The sequence below is a fragment of the Bos mutus genome, chromosome 5, assembly GCF_027580195.1.
Source record: "Bos mutus isolate GX-2022 chromosome 5, NWIPB_WYAK_1.1, whole genome shotgun sequence".
NCBI classification, from domain to species: domain Eukaryota; kingdom Metazoa; phylum Chordata; class Mammalia; order Artiodactyla; family Bovidae; genus Bos; species Bos mutus.
The window spans coordinates 103,260,112-103,283,484 of record NC_091621.1 but is presented as its reverse complement, the minus strand read 5'-3'; the positions used below and the strand labels follow the sequence as shown (position 1 = coordinate 103,283,484).

Genomic DNA, 23,373 nt, shown 5'->3' with positions numbered 1-23,373 from the left:
TCTCCACTGCCAGAGGGCCATTTCTAAGTCACATATCAGCTCATGTCACTCTCTTTCCTAAAGTCCACTGGTAATTCCTGCTCTTTAACAGCCAAGGCCCCCGTGATCTTAGCCTTCTTACTTTGTTTACATCAATAAATGTTCTCACCTTCTTTTATGAATGGAAAAAAAGAAAGACAAACTCTCAGAACTAACAAGAGATTATCTCATGGGGTGGAGGGGACTGCATCCGAGGCAAAAATATCCAAATCCCACTTACATAAAACACACGGACACCCAGCAAGGCGAGGGAAAGACTCCTACGAGACCCCATAAAACTTCCCTGAAGCTCATAAAAGGTATGGCTAGAACCAGGTAGGTGGAGAAGGAGATGGCACCCCACTCCAGTACTCTTACCTGGAAAATCCCATGGACAGAGGAGCCTGGTAGGCTGCAGTCCATGGGGTCTCGAAGAGTTGGACACGACTGAGCGACTTCACTTTCACTTTCACGCATTGGAGAAGGAAATGGCAACCCACTCCAGTGTTCTTGCCTGGAGAATCCCAGGGATGGGGGAGCCTGGTGGGCTGCTGTCTATGGGGTCGCACAGAGTTGGACACGACTGAAGCGACTTAGCAGCAGCAGCAGCAGAACCATGTAGGAGGGAGTTTTCTTGGCGTAAAGTTGGGTGAGAAATTCACGGAAAGGCGAACCTCTCTGAAAGATATTTCTGAGTCTCTTAAAATACAGAATATTTCCAAACAAACAACTCTTTGTCGTCCCTCTACTCAGGGCAACCCTGGTAGCATTTTGGGGGCCTTCCTGCAGTGGATGTCATGCGGTCACCGACCCCACCCATGCCCCGCTCTGTAATGGTCATGGAGTTTGGGGGGGGCTGACCACAAGCCTTGCTCCAGGGATGGGCCCTGACTGGCCTAAGCAGAGTGAGGCCACCCGCCTTTACAATGCGCTTGCTTACAGGAGAGCAGGCACCCAAGTCTCAACTGGGCGGGGCAGAGCTCTCACTTCCCTGGCTGTGAACAAGGGTGCCTGTAGCCGTGCCAGCTGCTGGCAGCCAAGTTGTGACGATGAGGGAAGTCAGCCTGAGACCCAAGGCTGCCCACAGAGTGGGGACAGGATCCAGACCACCGCAGAGAAACGGATCTGCAGCCTGGATTGCATGGTGTCAAAAGCCTTTCAATCCTCTTTAGCATTTCCATCAGCTGAATTATGTTTTCTTCATCTGGAAGCACCCTAGCTGACTCAGTGACCTAGAATTTTCCTTCTGGGTCTACACACTAAACTTCTCCCAATAGATGTTGTAACCTGCCTCTTACACTTAACAATAAATTGTCAACCTTGTTAAAAAAAGAGATGAAGATAGATTTTTAAAGGTTGCAGGGTCACACTGGTTGTCTCATAATTCATTTGACCCGTTTCATTTGGAGCGGGGCATTTAGATCGTTTCCAGCTTTTCACCGTTTTCGATAATTAACAGAGAGCCTGTATAAGTCTTCACTCGTTTGTCCAGCTATCCCCTTTGGATAAATCCCCAGGAGAGCAGCCAGAGCATCACAGCCTGTGCGTCATCACTGGGCTTTCCCTTCATCTTATCAAACTGTACTTCACCGGCGGGACACCTATGCACACTCCACCAACAGCTCTTCCTGACACGGCTACCGACATTGTTCTCGTCCATCTTTGGTGGCCTGTTGATTAGCGGTATTTATTTTTTTATTTAAAAACTTGCTGAAAAGCCCTGTTTTCATTTGTTCGCTTAGCATTTGTATTCCCTCTTTGAATATGTCCTTTGCTGTATATATTGAAAACATACTTAATTATAAAATCAGACTGTCTCCTCCTGGGGTCTTTGACTTCCTCATTTATAAGATGTAGCACCGTGTCAGCACGTTTTAACACCGTGTCAGACATGGCATACGTTTTGTCCAATTAAAAAATACTGTTAAACAGTGGAGCATATTTAGGTTGTCAGATCGGTTTTCGTCAGATGGCCCCTGCCAGAGGTGGGCTGGTGGACGGGAGGTGTTGAGGTTCCTCCTCGCCCTGGCCAGCTACCTAGGGTCACACGCACTGAACAGGCTGGTGTGGCATTTCCAGGTCTCAGGACTGGTTTGGGGGAGGCAGCTGATCCACGCGGGCCAGCAGAGGAGCACGGTGACCCCGTGGCGGGAGGCGCACAGCTGCCCCACGAAGCGGCTCACCCGTCGCAGGGGCGGCGACCGTTTATCCTTCACGGTGCTTGGTTACAATTTTGTTAAATGAAAGGGAATTGGTTAGTGGTTTGTTGTTTAGTTTCTCAGTCGTGTGTGACTCTTTGCAACCCCACAGACTGTAGCCCGCCAGGCCCCTCTGTCCATGGGGTTTTCCAGGCAAGAATACTGGAGTGGGTTGCCGTTTCCTCCTCCAGGGGATCTTTCTGACCCAGGGATTGAATTCATGTCTCCTGTGGTTACCTCATCTCAATTTTGGGGAACAGTTTAAGTTTTGCTTTTAATTCTCAGATGAGTAAGCAACAAGTGACCCGGGTCACATTAGCCTTGCCCATCTGGGAAAATCAGCTAAATTAAGCTTTGCGTGTGTGACTAAGCTGGTTTTGTCTGCTCAGGGCATCTTCAAGTCTGGTCTTTGTGTGTGATCTGCACGCATCTCCCACGTGTGGGTCTCCGAGTGTTTGATGCATCCATGGGAGACCCTGCGCAGCCTTTCACTGGCCCAGGGATCCCACTTCACAGCCAAGAAGAGGGTGGAAGTGAGCCCATGGCCACCAGACCCCTGGTCCTACAACATGTTCCCACCACCCAGGGGCTGTGTCCTGATGGAGAACGAAGCCCTGGGTGCCGGCCTTCGGAGTGTGGTGTCCGCTCTTCGTGGGAGCTCTGACCTGTGAAATGGCCTGGATTCCAGAGTGGGAACGCTTCCAGAGAAAGACACAGGCAGAGTCTCACTGCAATTCCAGCTGCGTCTGCTGCCCGCTCACTCTGGGCATGTTGTGCCAGAAACGAGCAGGCAAGGAAAGGGGTCTCCCCCAGACCACTGGGGGAGGGAGGGATGCTCCCATGTGTCGGGGGCAGCGAGGACGCGTTTGGCACCTACAGGGACCACTGGGGTGTCTCTCTGCCTTTAACGGCAGGTGGGCAAATGGAGTAGCCGTGGCCTGAGAGGGCGCCCTCAGCCACCAGTGGCTCTGAATGAAGCCTGCAGGGTGAGAGCTGGTCACGCCAACAGGTGGTTGACCTAGATCAGCAGAGGTGCTTCTGGGGGAGGGTGAAGTCTACAGCAGGGAACTTGGAGGGACAGGACGAGTGGCTGCCGTGGCTCGAGGATCGAGTCAACCTTCCTCTTGGAAGCTTTTCCAGAAAAGGGACAAACTGGAATCCTGGAGACTTCTTCCTAAATGGTGAACTTCCGTGAGGCTAGCAGATCTGAGCGGTGCAAAGGGTGAGCTTTGGGTGCAAAGGGTGAGCTTTGTGTGCCAAGAGCATCACAGCGCCCAGATTCCCCGAGGACCCGGGCTCTCCCTCTCCTCGGTCAGGGGCAGCGTTGGGTGCTGATGGCCGGGAGCTAAGACCCTCCTTGGGAACGGCCCTCGGCAGAAGGCATTTGGGGACAGCCCCCTCTCAGCAAGGCTCCACCTGCTCCTCTCAATTCAGACATCTCCGGGGGCCTTCCTTTGGGGTTGGCCCGCGGCACCACTGCAGCCCCTCCCAGTTCAGCTTCTCCCCGACAAGCCACCTGCATGCAAATACGTCTCACCACCTGCTTGCTGGGGAACCCAACCTGCGTCACACATTTAGCTACGCCCCAACCCCCACCCGTTGTGCATTACGCAGCTTCCTCTGGCTTCAGCAACGATGCTCCCTCGGCCTGGAATCTACCAGGCTCCTTGCATTTTGTCCCGTCGCACCTACTCAACCTGAGACAGCGGCCACAGCTCTGTCAGTGGCCCCGACTCCTCAGGCCTCAGTGAGTGCCGTTCCTTCACTGCTGTGTTCTTTACACTTGCCTTCTCCAAGAAAGTGTCTGAGGTGGCTCAGTGCGTGACAGAGTGAGATGTCTGTCGTTGCATTTTTATGCTCTGTGAGAAACTTACACATGCAAAAAGTCGTAAAGAATAAAACAAGCAACCGAACACAGTCCACCTGCCTTAAGAAACGAAGCATAAAACGAGGCGGCTGTACGTCAGCTGGGCTGCACTGCGTGCTCAGTCGTGTCTGACTCTTTGTGACCCCACGGACTGTAGCCGCCAGGCTCCTCTGTCCATAGGATTCTCCAGGGAAGAACACTGGAGTGGGTTGTCACTTCCTCCTCCAGGGGATCTTCCCAACCCAGGGATCAAACCCACGTTTCTTCTGTCTCCAGCAATGCAGGTGGGATCTTTACCACTAGCGCCACCTAGGAAGCCCTAGTGAAGTGAGAAGTCGCTCAGTCATTTCTGACCGTTTGTGACCCATGTATGGTGCTAGGCCAGAATACTGGAGTGGGTAGCCTTTCCCTTCTCCAGGGGATCTTCCCTGCCCAAGGATCAAACCCAGATCTCACACATTGCAGGCAGATTCTTTATCAGCTGAGCCACAAGGGAAGCCCATAAAACAAGGAAGCCTCTATAAATTCCTCAATGATCAAAGTCCCCACCAACACCTACAGGCGACTACACTTTTAGCATGGTTTTACTTGCAGGAAAAGAAAAAAAGGCAATTAAATGGTATCATACCACATGCATTTTCAACTTTTCTTCACTCAACATTGCTTGTGAGATCCATTTATGTTGATATAAGTAATTTTTCATTTTTACTATCACGGAGCATTCTTTGGATGACTGTGTGTGATTGATCATTTTCCCAGCAGCAACGTGGTAATGAACAGGCCTGCCTTTGAACACAGGTGAGTCGCTCCAGGGTACACACCTGGCTTGCAGGATATGTCCACCTGCAACTCCTACATGTTGGCGAATGGCTGTCAGAATTATCAAATGAATCTGTGCTCCCACCAGCAGTGAATCAGTGCATTCTGATTTATGTGCTGCTCATAAACCCACATGCTCATTGATTTTGGCAGTGACAGATTTTTAAATACTTCGCCATCTGTTAAGTGTGAAATTCTATGTCCCTGGCTTTAACTTTGTTTGCCTAAACCTCAGAGAGAGGAGGCGTCTTATGTTTGCTGCTGAGACGAACAAAGGCTCACTCATTCACTCTGCGCTTGTCTGGCTGTCCTGGGTGCTGCCTGCATGGGTCCCCTTCCTTGCCTCCGCCTTCCCCATCCGGCCTTCTTCCAGATACTCCTCGTACATCCATCGCTACCACGGCCCCTGTCTGAACCCATTTCTGGAGATCACCTCTATTCTGACTTCGCTTTTCAATTATGCTGCTCTTGATGCTGATCTATGTCTGACCACCAGTCCTGGGACTTCACCCTGGCCCATCCTCCCCTGGGTAACCCCATCTCCTCATGTGGAGATGAGCAGGTCCTCTCACCAGCTGCTTGGCTGAGGCCTCAGATCTCAACCTCAAACCCAACGCCTCGTAAAGCAACCACAAACCTGGCTTGCCCTGCGTCCGTTGGCGGCCCTAGTAACAGTAATGCTTTGCTCAGACGGTCCTGAAGCCTTCAAGGCAACCTGTTTCTCCCTGTACCTTCCTCTCCTAACACACAGCAGACAGGGAAGCATGAGGGAAGTTACGAGGAGCGACCAAACCCAGAATGTCCTAGTTACATCCAACCAGGTGCTGGCTGGTTTCCCTTTTTAAACGCCAGTATCTTAGTTCTGCTGCCACCCCGATCATTGATTTGTGCAGTAAGCTACACTGAGTTGGAGAAAATCCTGTCGATAGGGGGTCCTGACAAGGAGCTGAGCTCTGAGAAAGATCTCTGGGTAGGCTCTGGGGCTGGAAGAGATCCCTGGGGCCTTCCTGAGCCCTGCTAGGCGAGGGTCCCAGGAGGCTTTGTCTAGGAAGGGGTCCCTCCGCATCTGCAAGGCTTTATCAGGAGCTCTCCGGAGATTCTCAGAGGCCATGCATGCACAGGATGGGGCGGGGGGAGTTCCCAAGGCTCTGCAACAGAGGGGCTCTGAGGGTCTATGGACGTTATCAGCAGGGGCTCCCCAAGGACTCACTGCCACTGCCTCAGGGAGATGCTATGGCTGTGACAGGAGGGGATCCCTGGAGAGTTCGCATGGTTGTCACCCTTTAACAAACGTTTAGAGAGCTTACTGCTTCGCTCTACCAGAAGAAGACGGGCAGGAACTTACAAGCTCTGTGTGAAGGGACACAGACTCAACACGCACCCAGGAAACTTGCAGGGTGGGGACGAGGGCAGTGGGAAGCCTTGCTACTGCAAGACAGGATAGGAGACTCGGGTGTCACAAGGGATCTGAGAGGGCCATTCTGCTCTGCGGGCCAGGGTGGCCTTTCTGCTCTGCGGGCCAGGGTGGCCTTTCCTGAGGCACTGGTTGCCATATGATCGAGATAATACACATATAGTACCTAACAGTGCCCTCTGCACAAGTACTAAATCAAGGTTACTTATCAGTAAGCGAGGAAAATGTGAATCAGAACATAATCGAGAACTGGCAGAGGTCTGCCAAAGGGGTCCTCAAAGCCATGCCACAGCTGCAATCGGAAATACCAGTCCCTGACCTCTCAGGCTAGGTCTACAGGCCGATAGAGATAACAATGCCATCCACATGGGTGATTTCAAATGCTCTGTTAGCCACGTTTAAAAACAAAAAAAAAGGAAAAAGGAATGTGAAAATTTCAGCAATACATTTTACTGAATCCGACACACACACAAAAATATTACTTCAACGTGTAACCAACATAGACATTAATATCTCCATTGCTTCCTTTGTACTAAGCCCTGAATATTCATTGGAAGGGCTGATGCTGAAGCTGCAACTCCAATCCTTTGGCCACCTGATGCAAAGAACTGACTCGTTTGAAAAGACCCTGATGCTGGGAAAGATTGAAGGCGGGAGGAGAAGGGGACGACAGAGGATGAGATGGTTGGATGGCATCACCGACTCGATGACGTGAGTTTGAGCAGGCTCTGGGAGCTGGTGATGGACAGGGAGGCCTGGCGTGGTGCGGTCCATGGGGTCGCGAAGATGGACGCGACTGGACTGAACTAAGTCTCTGAAACTCCGAGAATATTTCACCTGCCCGTTGTCAGGGCTGAGGTGGGGGCATCTTCCTGCTTCAGGGGCAGCTCTTACGCGGGAAGCCTGGCCCAACCCCCGCCCCTCCTCGGCCATCCTGCCCCCGGCCCAGCGCCTCCAGCCCCCCAGCCCCTCACTCGCCCCGGCCCCACCCCCGCCCCACCCCCACCGACCCTCAAAAAGCCCCTCGCCACGCTCTCGCCCAGCTGCCCTGCCTACAAGAGTTTGTCAGCCACCGGGTGTTTACCGGTCCCCCTCAAGGGTGCGCGACAGTCACACCCTCGACCACCCCCCGCGGACGGGTGCCTTCGGTCCCCACGTTGCCCCGCTCTCTGGTGAGGACCATCGCTCGGCGAGCCTCTCAGGAGAACCCGGGGCCTCTAGACATCGCGACTAACAAGCAGCCTAACTCCAGAGTCTCCAGGGCACCGCCCCCCGGAGGCGCCTTGTAGTGACGTCGGGCGCTCGCGTCATGCGTCACGCTCTCCGGGGACGGGGGCGGGACTTCCGGGCGTGCGGAAGCACAACTTCCGGAGGGAGGCGGAAGAGCCTCTCGGCTGTACATTTTCGGGGAATCCCAGGGATCGCTGAGGGGGGCGCCAAACGGGGTACAGGAAGGGGCCGCCGCGGAGGGCTGGCCGCCCTCGGGGTGTCGGGGCCGTGGGTCTGAGCGATGAGGAGGGGCCATGGCCAGCGACGGGGCCAGGAAGCAGTTCTGGAAGCGTGGCAGCAGCAAGGTCCCGGGCAGGTGGGTGTGACGGGGCCCCGGGTCGGGGTCAGGGGTCAGAGGTCAGGGGGCGCGTCGGCTCCCCGGGGCTGCGGGAGAAATCGGGGGTGCGGAGAGGCGATCGGGGTTCCGGGGGGACTGCCCAGGGTGTCCGGTGGCGCGGACTGTGGGGTCTGGGAGGTGGCCGTGGCTGCACGTAGGAGCGAGGCCAGAGGGGAGGGTGTTTGTCCTGAGACCGCCAGGGTGTTTTCTGCGGAGACTCTTCGGCCGCCGGGGCTGCACGTAGGAGCCCCCTCTCCTGGAGCCGCGAGGAGTCGGTGGAGCGCGGAAAGTGGCCGGGTGGCTGTCCCCGCGGGGCGGGTGAGCTTCTGCAGGGGGCGTGGTGGCCTGGACCCACTCGACTGGCCTTCCAGTCTCCTGTGGGTTTGGCTGCTTTTGCCCTGGGCTAGGAAGAGTACTTTGAGGCTCCCTGTGAATTTCCACCATCCCAACTTCCTGGCCTCAAAACCCAACTCCTGTCTTGAGTCAACAGCAGGAAGAAAATTTAAAAACATTTTTTTTTTTTTTTTTGAAATAAGTGCCAGCAGTGACCTGGGTGCCCCTTGGAAGCTGTACTGCTCCAAAGTCCTCCTGTAATTGATGTGTGGCCCTGCCCAGCCAGGGCCCCAAGGAAACAGGGAGACACCACTCGGAAAATACTTAGGAAGAAATCAACTGCTGGTGAACGTAGATTAGAGAGAAACAAGCTACAGGATTTCTAAACACGGTCCTGTTTGCAAACTAAAACTGTCAGATACTGAAGATGAAGAATTGTGGTCTTAACTCCAAGTAGAATCATGCATGAGCACTGTTTATTTTTAAGGCTGCATAGTAAGCACTATTGTTTGAGTGATAGAATTATAAACTTTGAAATTCACTGTGCCCAATCAGAAAGGCTTAATTTTCAGAGTGGTCTGGCAGTTAGCAGGAGCTGAGTTACTGTATGCCCACAACAGCAATTTTTGGACAGGGGTCACTAAAGTTGGCCAAAGACCCTGTTTTACTGTATAGGATGGTCCTTGAAGAACAGTCAGAGGTATCATCACAGCCCATGTCAGGGTCCAAGATGATGTGAAAGTTCTGAAACGTCAGAGAGGAGGCGGGTGTAGCGGTGACAGGAACAGACGCTCTAGAGCGCTGACTCCAGGGCAAAGGAGCCGCTGGCAGAACAGTTTTGTGTGTTGTTTTTAGGTCCTGAGATTTTGGTACCTCCTCAGTCTAAATGGATTCTGATTCTTCACCACCCCCTGAGGCAAGAGAGTAGTGGAGCTTCTGTGTTAGTTCTAATGGTGAATAAACCTTTGGATCCATAACTGTGTCTCTTGGGTATTTGTCCTTATCTTGGGTTCAAGGGGAGTTCCCTGGTGGCTCAGACGGTAAAGCATCTGCCTACAGTGTGGGAGACCTGGGTTCGATCCCTGGGTTGGGAAAATCCTCTGGAGAAGGAAGTGGCAACCTACTCCAGTACTCTTGCCTGGAAAATCCCATGGATGGAGGAGCCTGGTAAGCTACAGTCCATGGGGTCGCAAAGAGTCGGACACGACTGAGCAGCTTCAGTTTACTTACTTTTTTTTTTTACTTTACTTTGGGTTCAATAGGGTCCCTCCCAAAATTCAGGTCTTTGGAACCTGTGAGTCTGACTTTATGTGGAAACAAGGTATTTGCAGATGGAATTGAGTTAAAATGAGAAATGAGGCCATTCTGGATTAGGGAGAGTGCGAGTCCAGTGACTGGTGTCCTTAGGGGAAGAGGGAAATTTGCACCCAGAGAGACAGATGTAGGGAGGATGGCACGGACAGCGGAGGCAGATTGAAGTGATGCCTTTACTGACCAGGGAAGCTGCGGATTCCTGGCAGCCAGTAGACGCTGGAAGAGGTAGGGTGGGATCCTTTCCCAGAGCCTTGGGGGAGGCCGGGGCCCTGCCGGGACCACGACTTTGGCCTTCTGGCGCCCAGCCCTGGGGCAGGACGTCCCTGGGGCCCAGCCAGTGGGTCTGGGGTGCCTGGCTGTGGCAGCCATGGGAGCTTGCTGCTGTCCTCAGGTTTCTTCTGTGAAATCCTGCATCGCCAGAGACCGCCCGGCCTGTTCTGGGGTTTTGAGTCTGTGCTGTGCAGAGGCACTGTAGAGAGCAGCTCCCTGAGATCCTTCCAGACTCAGAGTGGGATCTGTGACCCGCCGTGGCGGGCACCGCGGAGGCCGGCCCATGAGGGAAGGCCTGCATGGCCGCCGAGGGCCCCTTGCCTCCTGCGGCCTCACCTCTGGCGGCGGCGGGAGGAGCTGCGGAGGTGTGCCCGTTCCCCGTCGGCAGGTGGCCTTCCCTTGGGGCTTGCTGGCCGCGCACCTGCTTCAGCTGCACAAGCGCTGCGCGGTCAGATCCCCGCCGATTCCAGCCGCTGCGTCAGCTCTTGTGAGGGGGCCTGTAATTAGCATTTTTTTTCAGTGTGGGCCCCAACCAGAGCAACCCGAAGGTGGAAGAATACACCCACCACAAAATACAGAGCGGTTAAAGGCTCTTTGTATGGCACAGCCCTTTACAATGAACAGTTCCTTGACAGTAGTGGCTGATGTTCATCTTGCAGTCAGCGTTTGCCAGGCCCTCTTCCTACCACCCTGCACACGTTTGTCTCCCTGGTGGTTTATTTCATTTTTAAAAGTCTTTGTTGAATTTGTTACAATATTGCTCCTGTTTTATGTTTTTTGGCCAAGAGGCATGTGGGGTCTTAGTTCCCCGACCAGGGATCGAGCTTGCATCCCCTGTGCTGGAAGGTGGACCGCCCGGGGAGTCCCTCGCTGGTGTTTTAGAATTTATAAAAGGCCCTCTGTCCTCCAAGCACACTCTGGGCCTCGCTGAGGTAGGCGTGGTGGTTTTCCCAGAAATGCGGTGCAGAGAAGCCTCGGTGTTTTTTGCAGGACGCGCAAGGCCCTCTATGACCCGAGCCCGCTCGACTCATCAGCCGCGTCTCCCGCCCCTCCCTGCTCTGAGCTTTGCCCTCAGTGGAGCTGAGGGCCTTGTGGGTTCCTTGCTGTACCTGCTGTGTGATGCCTCTCAGTTTCGTGCCTTTGTAGCTGACCAGAATGTTCTTTTCCTCCCTTCCCTCTCCTTTGCCTGGCTTTCTCTAAGGATTTTAAACAACTCACTTCCAGTGCGCCTCCCGGTGAGGCCTGATTCTGGACTGAAGTACCCCCCTGTGCGTCACACTCAGTGGTGTTGGAAGTGCTTGGTTTCTCCACCACCAGTGGGCTCCGCGCGTTTAGGGAGTGTTCCGTACTCATCCCTGCATTGTTACTGCAAAATCCATTAAGCGGTGGTTGATGCGAACTGTTTCCTAGATGAGCCTGGAGAGAACCTGTGATTTGGCCGAGGTCTTACGCCGCGTACGCGGTCTTGCTGGGAGATGCCCCTCTTCTGTGCAGGCTCTGGGCCTTAGGTTGTGTGTTTGGCTGGTGGTTCCTTAGAAACTTCTCTTCTGGATGAAGGATGGGAAGACGGCTGACTCGGGGCTGGGCGGTCCGGGTGTCAGCCGCCTCTCTGACCTGCGCCTTGGCCCTGTTGCTCTGGGCCGTCCGTGTCCTCCTCTGTGACCTAGGACCTGCGCTCGACCGTAGTGCCTGTGACCTCCAGGAGGATATTTGCTTGGCCGAGCCCCGATCTCTTAGATGAGGAGGAGAGGGGCCTCTTGGACCCATTCTGAGAGCCTGATAACTTACTGATTCAGCAAATATTTATTTAACCCATATTAACGTGCGAGTCACGGTTCCAGGTACTAGAGATGCATCCGTGAATAAAATAGAGCAGAACCTGTGCGCTCACAGCGGAGTGGGGGAGGCGGGGAGTGACGCCTTAAGGAGCACGTTAACTGTCGGGCGATGGCTGGAGTCCAGACAGAGGGAAGAGGGACAGACGGTTGGGGGGCAGGGAGGTCTCAGGACCATACGAGGGCCGGGCGAGCCCTCCTAGAGCAGGTGACATCTGAGCAAGGTGTGCAGCAGGTGCGGGAACAGGCCCGGGGGGCGGCCAGGAGACAGTGTTCCCGGCAGAGGGTGAGCACGTGCAGAGACCCTGGTTTGGGGGCAACGCTCCTGGATGTCTGAGGGGGAAGCGCGGGGGTGTGTGACCATTGCCGAGGGCGGGGCTCGGGGGGACAGTCATGGGGCATGAGGTGTGGAGGCGGGGCTCGTGGTTGTGGCAAGGACGGGGGCTCTCGGTTTCTCCTTCTGAGCAAGCGGCCTTCGGAGGACTCTGCCCGAGGCGTGGCCTGGCCTCCGTGCCCTGTTGTGGGTGGACTGGGGGCTGAGAGGCCAGGCCGACAGCAGGGACCAGTTAGGAGGGGCGGGGTCGCCGCTTCTGCTGTTGGCCTTGGCGTTCTTGCCACACTAATGTTAAATGCCATGACAAGGCCGTCGCACGCAGGTGTGAGAACACACGCCGCCCTTCGGCGTGGCCCCCTCGCGTGCCACATGGCGTGCGCTCTGCTGACTGTGCAGGGCAACGTCTGTCAGTGGGGGGTTGGTGCTCAGGGTCCCCACTGCGGGTGGAAAGGCCGTGGTGCTCTGGTGGGGCCGGGCCAGAAGACGGTTCAGCGTCCTGGTTCTGGCGGCCGTCAGCTTTCAGTGCTCAGAGCCACGAGGGGGCCCTGAGTGAACGGGCCAGCCGGCTTGACTGTCACCCCACTGGCCACCGCAGTTGCAGGGAGGAGTGTTGAGTGGGTAACTCATTCAGAAAGCACGGGGAGCATCTTCCACGTGCCAGGGACCACGCTGAGCAGAGGGACGTGGGCCGCAGGGCCGCTGAACACCAGATGCACAGTCTGCAGGTTGCCCGGCCGCAGCCTGGTGATGGGTGCAGGGCAGCGGGCACTGCACCCACAGGATGCCACGTCCCCCAGAGGAGGTCTTGTCTAAGCAGGGACCCAGGGCTGCAGGGGCCAGCCTGCCACCTGGAGGTGCGGGTCAGGGTCAGAGCATTCCTATAGGGAGACTCGGCGGAGGAAGTGAGGAGCGGTGAGAGGGGCCTGGGGAGGACTTGTGTCCTGGTCCCCGTCACTGAGTGGTGAGGCCACATCGTCCTCCCGAGAGCAGGCTCAGGGCCTAGGCTGTGACGGGCCTCGCAGGGGTCCCTGATGGACGGGGTGCTGGGGGGTTGGGGTGACCCCCAGGGTTCTGGCCTGAGTGGGGGGCATGTGGTTGGCAGAATGATCCCCCGCCCCACCAAAATGTCCATGTTCTCTCCAGAGCTTGTAAGCGTCGGTTCTGTGGCAGAGGGGAATCAGGGTCGTAGGTGGAATTTCGGTCGCTTGTCAGCTGCCCTTGAGATGGAGAAGCTGTCCTGGAGCATCTGGGGGACCCACTGTAGTCTGAGCAGTTATTAAAGGCGTCGGAGATGGGGCACGTGGCTCCGTCTCATCTGCGGTTGCTGGTTTTGAGGATGCAGGAGGGGGCCCCGAGGCAGGGCTCGTGGGGGCCTCTAGGAACCGGGGTCCGCCTCTGCCCTCGACCAGCAGGAAGATGAGGGCCTTGGTCCTGCACCCGCTTGAAACTGAGTTCTACTGACAAGCTGGGTGAGCGGGAGATGGGTCTCCCAGGGTCCCCTCCAGAATGACTTTAGTCCTGGGGGACCTGTGCCGGCCTCCGACCTCTGGAGCTTTGGGATGACGGGTGTGTGTTGTAAGGCGGCAAGTTTGTGGTCATTTGTTCCCGCAGCCGCAGGAAAGCCCCGTGGGGGCGGTCAGGGAGATGTGCTGGGGAGGCTGGGCGGGCTGGGCCCTTGCTGGTAACCTCTGCAAAGCGTCTTCAGTCCTCAGGGCCTGGGACTGAGCTGGGAGGGGTCTTCTGTGTCCTCTGGGGTCCAGGAGCCACCGGGAGGCCCAGCCTGTCTCCTCAGGGGTTCTGAGCTGCTGTCCCCCAGCCCCCCGGCCTGTGTTTTTATAAACCGGGGTGGTTTTCTTGCTGTGCTTTCAGAGTGGCCGTTCGGATCGTCTGTTCCTGTTTTCCTGTCATGGGGAGCCTGGGAGTCTGTGCTCTGGCAGCGACCTTGTGTTTCAGGGGAGTGGATTTCTCTGGCCCGCCCCAACCCACCCCCTCCCCCACCTGAGTGGAGGTGGTCTTGCTCTGATGAGGGCCGTGGACACAAGTGAGGGTGGGCTTCTGCTAAATATACGGTTTCCCAGTGGTCACGTTTTATGTTATTAAATGCCTTTTATTTTGTCTGGAGACATTTTGAAAAAGTTAAAGTGAAAATTCCCCCCCACCCCCTGCACTTACATTTCTGTCTAATGTAGGAAATCTGGACCCTTTTGGGTTAATTTTTAGACGAGGACAAAAGTGACTTAAAAATAAATCTCTGATGATTTTGGACTTGTTCTTTGTTTTTTAAACTTTTTAAAAACAAGAGCTGGAGGAACTATTTCTCTCCTCCGAGCGTCATGAAGGCGCGCGGAGGTCGTGGGTGGAGATAAACAGGCCAGGCACCCGGCCCGCAGCTCCCCACATCTCACTTCTCTGCCCCCGTCAGGGCGGCCCCGCCTGGCTGAGAGCAGCTCAGATGAGGAGGGCTCGGTGACCTGGCTGGGAGTGACGCCCGCCCTCACCGTGCCCTCTGCAGCCGCTCCGTCTTTCCTTCCCCCGGGCTTGCCCGCTCCTCCGTTGAACACAGGCCGCGTGAGGACTGGCCCGTGGGCCCTCTGGGTGCAGTGGGGTCCCAGCCTTGGAGAGGCTGGCTCCACAGGGGATGCTCGGCCGGAGGAGTGCCCGGGACCGAGTGCCTGGCCCTCCCTCGGGAGGAGTCGGGGTTAGTGGCTGTGAACCGCATCCCCAGGCAGGAGTTGGTTCCGCGCCCCAGGGGGCGGTGGAGCCTTGGACGGAGTGCTGCCTCCCTGCAGTGCGCGCTGAGCGCCTCCTCTGCCGGGCTGTAGTCCTCAGGGCAGCGGGATGCTGTGCGGTCTGTGATGGCCTGGCCCCAGGCTGGGGTCGGGACCTGGTCTCTTGCCTGCTGACTTCCTTTCTCCAGGGGTGAGGGGGCAGCTTCTAGGCCCCACCCCTACATACCCCCCCACCTGCCCCCCGCCGACCACAGAAGGGAGGCAGAGGATCAGGAGGCCCCGAGGGACGGGCAGCCTGGGCTTTTCCATTCCGGGGCCGCACTACAGGGAACTTCGGTGCTGAGTGCCCTTCCTCCTGTTCCCTCTCTCTGATGCTGGTTCCTCTTTGGGGGGGTTCAGCCCAAGCTCTGCAGGTGAGAGGGTGCATGGAGCTGTTGGTGAGCTTAGTTTAGAACAGTCATGGGTCCTCTTGCCAGAGTCACGAGAACTCAGGGCTGAGGCTCCCGTGATCACTGGTGTGGCCAGGCATGGGGCCCCGGGGCAGCCCCTCCGGGCTCCAGCTGGCTTGGGACTCAGGCCTGTCGGCCCAGGGCAGGCCCTTTCCGGCCATGCTGCCCCTTGCGTTCCTGGGCTCCTGACCGCATTAGTGCCCTGATCTCCGTGGCCCGTCCCCGGGCATCCCTCCGCCCCGGGTCTGCAGCTCACTGGCCGGCAGAGGAAGGCGGTGGCCCTGCGCTGCTCTGCGCCCTCGAGCTTGACTGTGCTGTGGGGTCAGACCGGTCCGCTCCGCGCTCCTCAGATGCGCCCGTGGCCGTCCGCCTTCCCCCTGCTCCCTCACACTCCTCGCGGCGGGTTTGCCACGAGCCTTCTTCCCGTGAACACTTCTGCTAGCCTTGGAGACACAGTGTGGGCAGCACAGGGACAGAAGAGGCCCTGGGCGTGTGGGTGAGGGGGTGGCGAGCAGGCCGGGGTGGGCCGGCCCCCGGCATGGGGAGCCCTAGTGTCCCCTGAGGGCAGCACACCAGCCCGGCAGACGGGAGGCGTGGGGGAGCCGCTTGACTGCCCTGGAGGCCGGGGCGGCGCTCCCTGGTGGGGACAGCGGCCTGGGGTGGGCATAGACATGGGGGGCGGGTTTGGAGGTCCCGGTGGACCTGGAGACCCACCTAACGTGGTGGGCTTCCAGGAGGCGGCAAGGGTGGTTTCTGGGTCGGTGTTCTTGGAGAGGACGTCTGGGAAGGAGTGGGTGTGGTGCACTAGACCCCGCAGGAGGGTTCCAGGGGGAGCCAGGAGGCCGCTGGTTGGCAGAAGTTGCACAGGCAGGACGAGCCTCATGCGTTTTACCCGTGTGCCTGCAGAGGGTGATGTCCTGGCGGAGGACGGGACACCATGGACTGGGTGTGAGGCCTGGAGGTGGGGGCTGATTTTTGTGGCAGACCCTTTAACGTGAGGTGGCGCGTGTGTGCTCGAGAGCCGGAGGCGGTTCAGCCTGGAGGCAGCTGTGTGCGTGTTCACGGGAGACACGTGTGCTTCCCCACGTGCTGGGAAGAAGGCCGGTGGAGCGCGGGGCTTTGGGGAGCACAGAGGAGTCGGGATCGTCCTCTGGGCCGGACGGATGACCGGAGAGGTGAGAGGGCACAGCGCAAGCCTGGAGCAAAGTCAGGAGGAGTGGGGAGGAGGGAGGTGGTGACGGCCGCCTGCTGTGCTGGCCTCTCCCCTGTTGATTTCAGAAGGCTTCCCCTCCCTGCCCCCGTTCGTCCGTCTTTTCTGGGTGCTGCGTGGCGTGTGGGGGTCGAGCCCTGCGTCGGGAGCTCCGAGTCATGCCCACTGACCACTAGGGACGCCCCAGTGTGTGTTTTGATTTCTTATTTGGAATTTTGGCTGCAGTGGGTCTTCTCTGCTGCTCACACGTTCTCTCGTGGCGGGTGGGGGCTGCGCTCACTGCAGTGAGTGTGCTCCTCGTGGTGGTGGCGTCTCTTGTTGGGGAGCACGGGCTCTGGGCAGGTGGGCTTCAGTCGAGCAGGTCCCGGGCTCAGAGCACAGGCTCAGTGGTTGGGGTGCCCGGGCTTAGTTGCCCCGTGGCCTGTGGGGTCTTCCTGGACCAGAGATCGAACCCACATCTCCCGCGTTGGCAGGCAGATTCTTTACCGCTGGGCCACCAGGGGAGCCCCTCCTTGCTTTTTATTGAGACGTAGTCAGCATATTGGTTTCTGGTGTCTTTATTGAGACGTAATCGGCATGTTGGTTTCTGGTGTTTTTATTGAGATGTAATCAGCATGTTGGTTTCTGGTGTGCAGCGTGAGGGTTCCGTGTGCGTGCAGATCACGGAACGACCCGTGAGTTGGTTAACATTCATCACCACGCAGTTACAGACTTGTTTCTTGTGACGAGAACGAGGGGGATTTACCCTCAGCGGCTTCCAGGTCTGCAGTCGAGTCCTCCCGGTGCCAGCCCACGCTGCGTGCCCTGGCCTGGCGGGTTCTGTCCTGTGGACCCCTGCACCCCTGCGCGCCCCGCCCCGCCCCTGGGCCACACTGTGGAGGCGGTGCTCTGTGAGTCCATCCCGCTGCCGTGTTCTTTCAACTGAAGCACAGTCGGTTTCCAGTATTGTGTTTCACTGGTTTTTCACGGGGAAAAAACTTCTTTACCATCAGCATAAAGGGAGGGACGAGTTTATTGTCAGAACCCTCATTTCTAAGACGTATTAGAGCCATCTGTGAAGTGGCTGGCTCAGTAACTTCTCATCTCTGTCGGCTCCCGGGGCCCCAAGGAGTGTGACAGGAGACGAATCCAGTCCCTTTGGCGGGGAGCTGGTGGCCGGGCGGGGACAGGAGGCGGCTGAGAGCTTGTGGGACTGGGCGGGTGGCACCGTTGCGTGGCGGGCGTGGGTGCTGACGGTGGGACAGCCCGGATCCCCTCCGGTGTGGGTCCTGGGGGGCCACGTGGGCCTGCACGCGACTCTGGGCGGAGGGGCGGTGGAGCTGTGTGCTGTCGTAATGACGGCACTCCGTGCATCTCCCACTGAAGCCCTCTAAAGTTAATTTCCTTGGAAAACTCGCTCCTTCTGAGCATATTTTCGAAATCTGGGGAGCATCGCTGTGGTTGGAATGAGTGGATGGTAAATCAGTCCCTAATTTAGTTCACGTTTCAGGAAACTGCTATTGAGCCCAGAGGAGACCCTGCGTGATGCCTCTGCTGGCGGACGAGGGGTTGATGAGCTGTAAACCGAGTCACCACACGGTTTGCCTGCTTACTCCATGAGTCTGGAATACAGGAGGCAGCTAATCGTAAACGTGGCCGTATAATTTTTCATTTATTTTACGACGCTCTGGCCACCGCATCTTGAATTTATTCCTTTTCCTTTTATTTCTTGTCACTGTTCATCATTTCATTCATGGCTGTCTTCACCTTCTGCTCTTCAGCCTTTAATTAACAAAAGCAAGAGGCTGTTCTGGTGCTGTCCCGTCGGTTCTGTTTCAAGGCCGGGGCCTTGGTGTAGGGGGACCAAGTTCAGACCAGAAAGAAGTCTGCTGGGATGCGCAGGAGGGAGTCGCCTTGTCACGCCGAGAGGCCTGGCGCCATCGGCTGTCCCCTCCTGCCCACTGCCTCCAGCCCTGTCCGCTGAGGCTCGTCTCCTCCCTTCTCCTCCCACGTCCGGAGCGGCGCCCCTGGCATCTTGGCAGTGCCAGCCGGGCCGGCCTGGAGCAGGTACTCAGCGGGGTGTGTTGAGCAACTCAAGAGGGCAGCCTCTAGGTGGCTCGTGACCGGCTGAGTCGGCGCTCTCTAGACGGACGTGAAGGCCGCTCCCAGAGCAGAGTGTCCGCAGGCAGGCCCTCAGACAGCCGTCTGTCTGTCTGGATCTGGAGCTGCGCTGGGTGTCTGTTGTGGAGCGGGGGCTCCTCTTGTTGAAGAGCGCCGGCACTGGGATGCGCGCACGTTGGGAGTTTTGGCGCTTGGGCTGTGTCGCTCCTTTCACGTGGGGTCGTCCCAGACTAGGGATCCAACCGGTATCCCCTGCATTGGCAGGCGGATTCCCAGCCACTGAGCCACCAGGAAAGTCCCTGAGTTTTTTAAAAAAGCTTTCCTGACCCAAGCTGTGTAGAAGGCAATGGCAACCCACTCCAGTGTTCTTGCCTGGAAAATCCCATGGACGGAGGAGCCTGGTGGGCTGCAGTCCATGGGGTTGTTAAGAGTCAGGCACGACTGAGTGACTTCACTTTCACTTTTCACTTTCATGCATTGGAGAAGGAAATGGCAACCCACTCCAGTGTTCTTGCCTGGAGAATCCCAGGGACGGGGAGCCTGGTGGGCTGCCGTCTATGGGGTCGCTCAGAGTTGGACACGACTGAAGCGACTTAGCAGCAGCAGACCCAAGCTGTAAAGGCAACAGGGACAGACCCTGGGGAGTGGGGGCTTGGCCCCGGGGCCTGTCTTTTTCGGACATTTAGCGTCAGCCCAGGTCTCCAGCCTGTCCTCCCCCGGGGCCCTGTCCGCCCGGGAGCGCCCTTTAGGGTTCTTGCTTTAAACTTCTGCTCTTCCCATTCTCTGTCGTCTGTCTGCCCCTCACTAGTGAGGGTGCTTTAGTGATACCTCCTGTGCCTCATGCAGAAGAGGTGGCCTTTACGGGACCGTGGGGCTCTCGTGGGAGGCACTTCTGGTTGGGGTCCTTTTCAGGGCGCACGGCGGGCATCTCTGTGCCAGCTTTCCCTGGCCCACCCTGTGCTGTCCTCTGTCTAGACCCTGCCCTCTCGGCCAGCCAGGAGCCTCTGTTACATCACAGGCTTGGCACCTGGGACCTCCGTCAGTTCTCCTTCATTTCTCCTTCCCTCTGAGTCCTTCTTGGGTGCTCAGGATGTTTGTGGTCCTCAGGATGTTGACAAATGGGACCCGGAAAACACCGCTCCTGGTCCTCACGGTTGCCTGCTGGTAACAAGTTAGTCCTTCTCAAGTTTCACTTAAAAAGACTTTTTTTATTTGCCTGTCCTGGGTCTTAGTTGTGGCCTGCAGGATCTTCGGTGCCGCCTGAGGGATCTTTGTTGCTACATGCAGACTTTGAGTTGGGGTGTGTGGGGTCTGTTCCCACCAGGACCTCCCCTGGGGGCTCTGATGGTAAAGGACCCTCCTGCAGTGCAGGAGACCCAGTTAGATCCTGGGTCAGGAAGATCCCCTGGAGAAGGGAATGACTACCCACTCCAGTGTCTGCTTGCCTGGAGAATTCCATGAACAGAGGAGCCTGGCAGGCTACAGTCCATGGGGCCTCAAAAAAGTTGGACACGATTTACCCCACTCCAGTACTCTTGCCTGGAAAATCCCATGGATGGAGGAGCCTGGTAGGCTGCAGTCCATGGGATCGCTAAGAGTTGGACATGACTGAGCGACTTCACTTTGACTTTTTCACTTTCATGCATTGGAGAAGGAAATGGCAACCCACTCCAGTGTTCTTGCCTGGAGAATCCCAGGGACGGGGGAGCCTGGTGGGCTGACGTCTATGGGGTCACACAGAGTCAGACATGACTGAAGTGACTTAGCAGCAGTGACTAACATTGTGTGTGTGTATTCATCTCTTCACTGTCACGTTAACAAGATTTCCCTGTCTTGATTTGTGTGGCTGTAGTTCCTTCACGTTTGCTGTGGTTGGTGTTCTATTATATGCATATATTTTAGTTTTTTAAATTTATTCAGTTGATAATGGGCATCTAGAGATTTCCTAACATTTTTCCTCTCTGTGGCGTTACGGTCATTGCCGAACCCGTCTCCCTCATGTGCTGCGATGCTGTCTCCAGCGTGTAGCTGGCAGTGGAATTAGGTCACGTTGACCTGCAGTTTATAAGGAATCACTAGGGTTCAGTGAACTACTTCAGTGTTTTAAAGCAGTATAATCTATTAAAAAGTTTATGAGTTAATGTATTTATTAAAGAAAGATTTCATTATCTGAAATGAGGTGGGTGTGTTAGTTGCCACTTACTGTTTAAAAAGGGCTTTCGTTGAAGCCTGTTTTTCTCTTTCACAATGCGAGACCAAACGTCATTTTAATAAGATAAGATGAGGCTGCTTTTAGTTTGAGCTTGGACTTTGTTGGAGCGTTTTCTGCTCAGCGATCACAGGTGTTTTCCCGTGAAGAGTTGGTGGGTTTCCTGATGTCCTGGAGGGGCGGGGCCTGCAGTACGGGCCGGCACTCGGACCTCCGGGAACAGGACCTGCAGGGCGTGGGCTGCAGGCAGAACTGGCTGCTGGCGATGAGCCGTGTGAACGCAGCGGGGCACCCCGGAGGAGTGCCGGCGTCCGGGAAAGACTGGTTGCTGATGTTGGTAAGCACTACCGTCGGTCACTGTGCAGTGTCCACAGCGCTGTTAACGAGGGGTCTCCCTGTGTACGTACACGCTCTTATTCCCGCTTCCTGGGTGAGGAAGCAGAAGCTCTGAGCAGCTACTTGGTTAGCACTCCTGTCAGCTTGTAAGTGTTGGGTCTTGAACCCAGATCTTTGGACTCTGAAAAGTGGAAGCCTTTCTGCCAAGGTCACCAGCCAGCCGTGGAGATTTCAGACAGGACCGCGGCAGATGGGTGGTGCCTGGCCAAGGTCACACAGCCAGCCGTGGAGATTTCAGACAGGACCGCGGCAGATGGGTGGTGCCTGGCCAAGGTCACAAGCCAGCCGTGGAGATTTCAGACAGGACCACGGCAGATGGGTGGTGCCTGGCCTGGGCAGGCTGAGACTGCTTTTGTCCAAAAAAAAAAAAAGAGAAGGCTCGGGGGTGTTCCTGGGAAGTCTCGAAGGTGGGGGCCTGAGTCCCTCAGGCATCCAGCAGCTGGTGCAGGCTGTCAGCTGGGACCCCCGCCAGCACTGGTAGGCGTGTGACACGCGCAGGGCTCTGTCCCCTTCTGCCAGGAGAGGGAGTCAGGGTCTGCAGACCGAGAAGGGAGCTCTCTCCGGACACCAGGTCTGCAGGTGCCTCCATCCTGGGCTTCCCAGCCTGCATAGCCATCAGATCTTGTTGTTCATAAGCTGCTCAGTGCGTGGGATTTGTTACAGCAGCCTGAATGGACGGGGGCAGTGGGGTGGGCTTTTCCAAGTGTCGTCCTCGGAGCAGAACCCTCCGTAAGGATGAGTGTGATGCTGCTGCTACTGTTCAGTCACGCGGTCGTGTCTGACTCTTTGCGACCCCAAGGACTGTACCCCACCAGGCTTCTCTGTCCACGGGATTTTCCTGGACAAGAGTACTGGAGTGGGCTGCCATTTCCGTCTCCAGGGGATCCTCCCGGACCAGGGATCAAACCCACATTCTTCTGCATGCACAGGCGGATTCTTTACCACTGAGCTGCCAGGCAAGCCCAGAAGTGTGATGACTTAACCATTAAGGCTCCCACATGTCAGGAAAATAGATTCTCTACCAATGTGAGTTTCCTATTGCTGCAGAAGCAAATTACCACAAGCCTCTTGGCTTATCACAACACACATTTATTACCTTATAGTTCTGGAGGTCAAGTCTGCATTAGGCCTCCTTGGGTTAACACCAAGGTGTTGGTGGGGCTTTCTGGAGCCTTTAGGGGAGAAGCTGTCTCCTTACCTCTTCAGCTTCTCAAGGCTGCCTGCACTCCTTGACTTCAGCCCCCTTCGTGTTCATTCACAGCCAGCCACGCAGCCTCGCTCCCAGCGTTCCTCCTCGATCACGGCCCCCTGACCGCAGGTGGGGGTTTTCCTCTTGAGGACTTTGATGAGATCGAACCCACCTGGATGATGCAGGCTGCACTCCCAGGCGTGTGCTCCTAGCTGCATCTGCAGGGCCCCCCCTGCCGTGTTGTCCTCAAGTCTAAGCTCATACTGCTCGCTGCTCAACAGGCCAGTAATCCAGACAGGTTGCTGGGACAAGGAACAGCGACTTGAATCAAAAAGCCAACAAACTGAGAAGATGGTGGGTTCCTGCTCCAAAGAACCATCGTGCCTGAGCTAGAATTCTTTTATATGAAAAGAGGAGGGAGCAAAGTCAGACACTTCCTGGTTCCCATCAGCCTCATCGGGGGTATGTGAATTTCTTCCTCCAGAAGCCATTCACACGTGGGCCTGGTCAGGAGGATTCCTGGGAGGCAGGGTCCCCAGAGATGGGCCGTTATTTGTGAGTCAAGCTTCTCGGCAACGGCCCTTTGGTGATAAACTTGTGAGAGAACAGAGTCTCTCCTGTTATTGCCCGACTGTCAGCGTCCCTCCCACACTCCTGTGGGTAGAGGAGCAAAGGCCATTCTGCTGAACCGAGGCGACGAGTCCGCCTTAGGTCTCTAGTCAGTCCCTTTAATCTGCAGCTGTTTGAACCAGTGAAACCTCTTGGCACTTTGTCTAATCTGTAGTTAAACTCGAGGTTTTGCTTCCAGTTCCTGATGCATGCCCTAAATTCCTGTGCTGTTTGGACACAGTTATACAGGTTGGTCGCTGCTTCTCCAGCTACAGTGGAATTACCGTCTGCTTCATGGACGGGCAGGCCTGTTGCAGGCAGCTCCATGACTAGTGTCGAGCCCAGCCTTTGAATATGCTTTGCAGCCACCAGGCCTTCTAGCACTGGGATTCTCCTGTCTCTGCGGACGGTTGGAATGGCTTACCGTACAGCATTCTACAGGGGCTTCGTTTAAGCCTGCTTCTGGGAGCCCCT

General features: G+C 56.4%; 1 protein-coding gene across 1 annotated transcript in view; it reads left to right on the top strand.

The window, feature by feature from the left end:
• Window positions 1-7,663: 7,663 nt before the first annotated feature.
• The window catches only part of TBC1D22A (TBC1 domain family member 22A), a 259,689-nt gene continuing 243,979 nt past the window's right edge, over window positions 7,664-23,373 (top strand). The window contains exon 1 of the mRNA XM_070371426.1: window positions 7,664-7,901. Coding sequence (XP_070227527.1) covers window positions 7,840-7,901 — 62 coding nt within the window. The 5' untranslated portion in view covers window positions 7,664-7,839. The remainder of the gene's footprint in view (window positions 7,902-23,373) is intronic.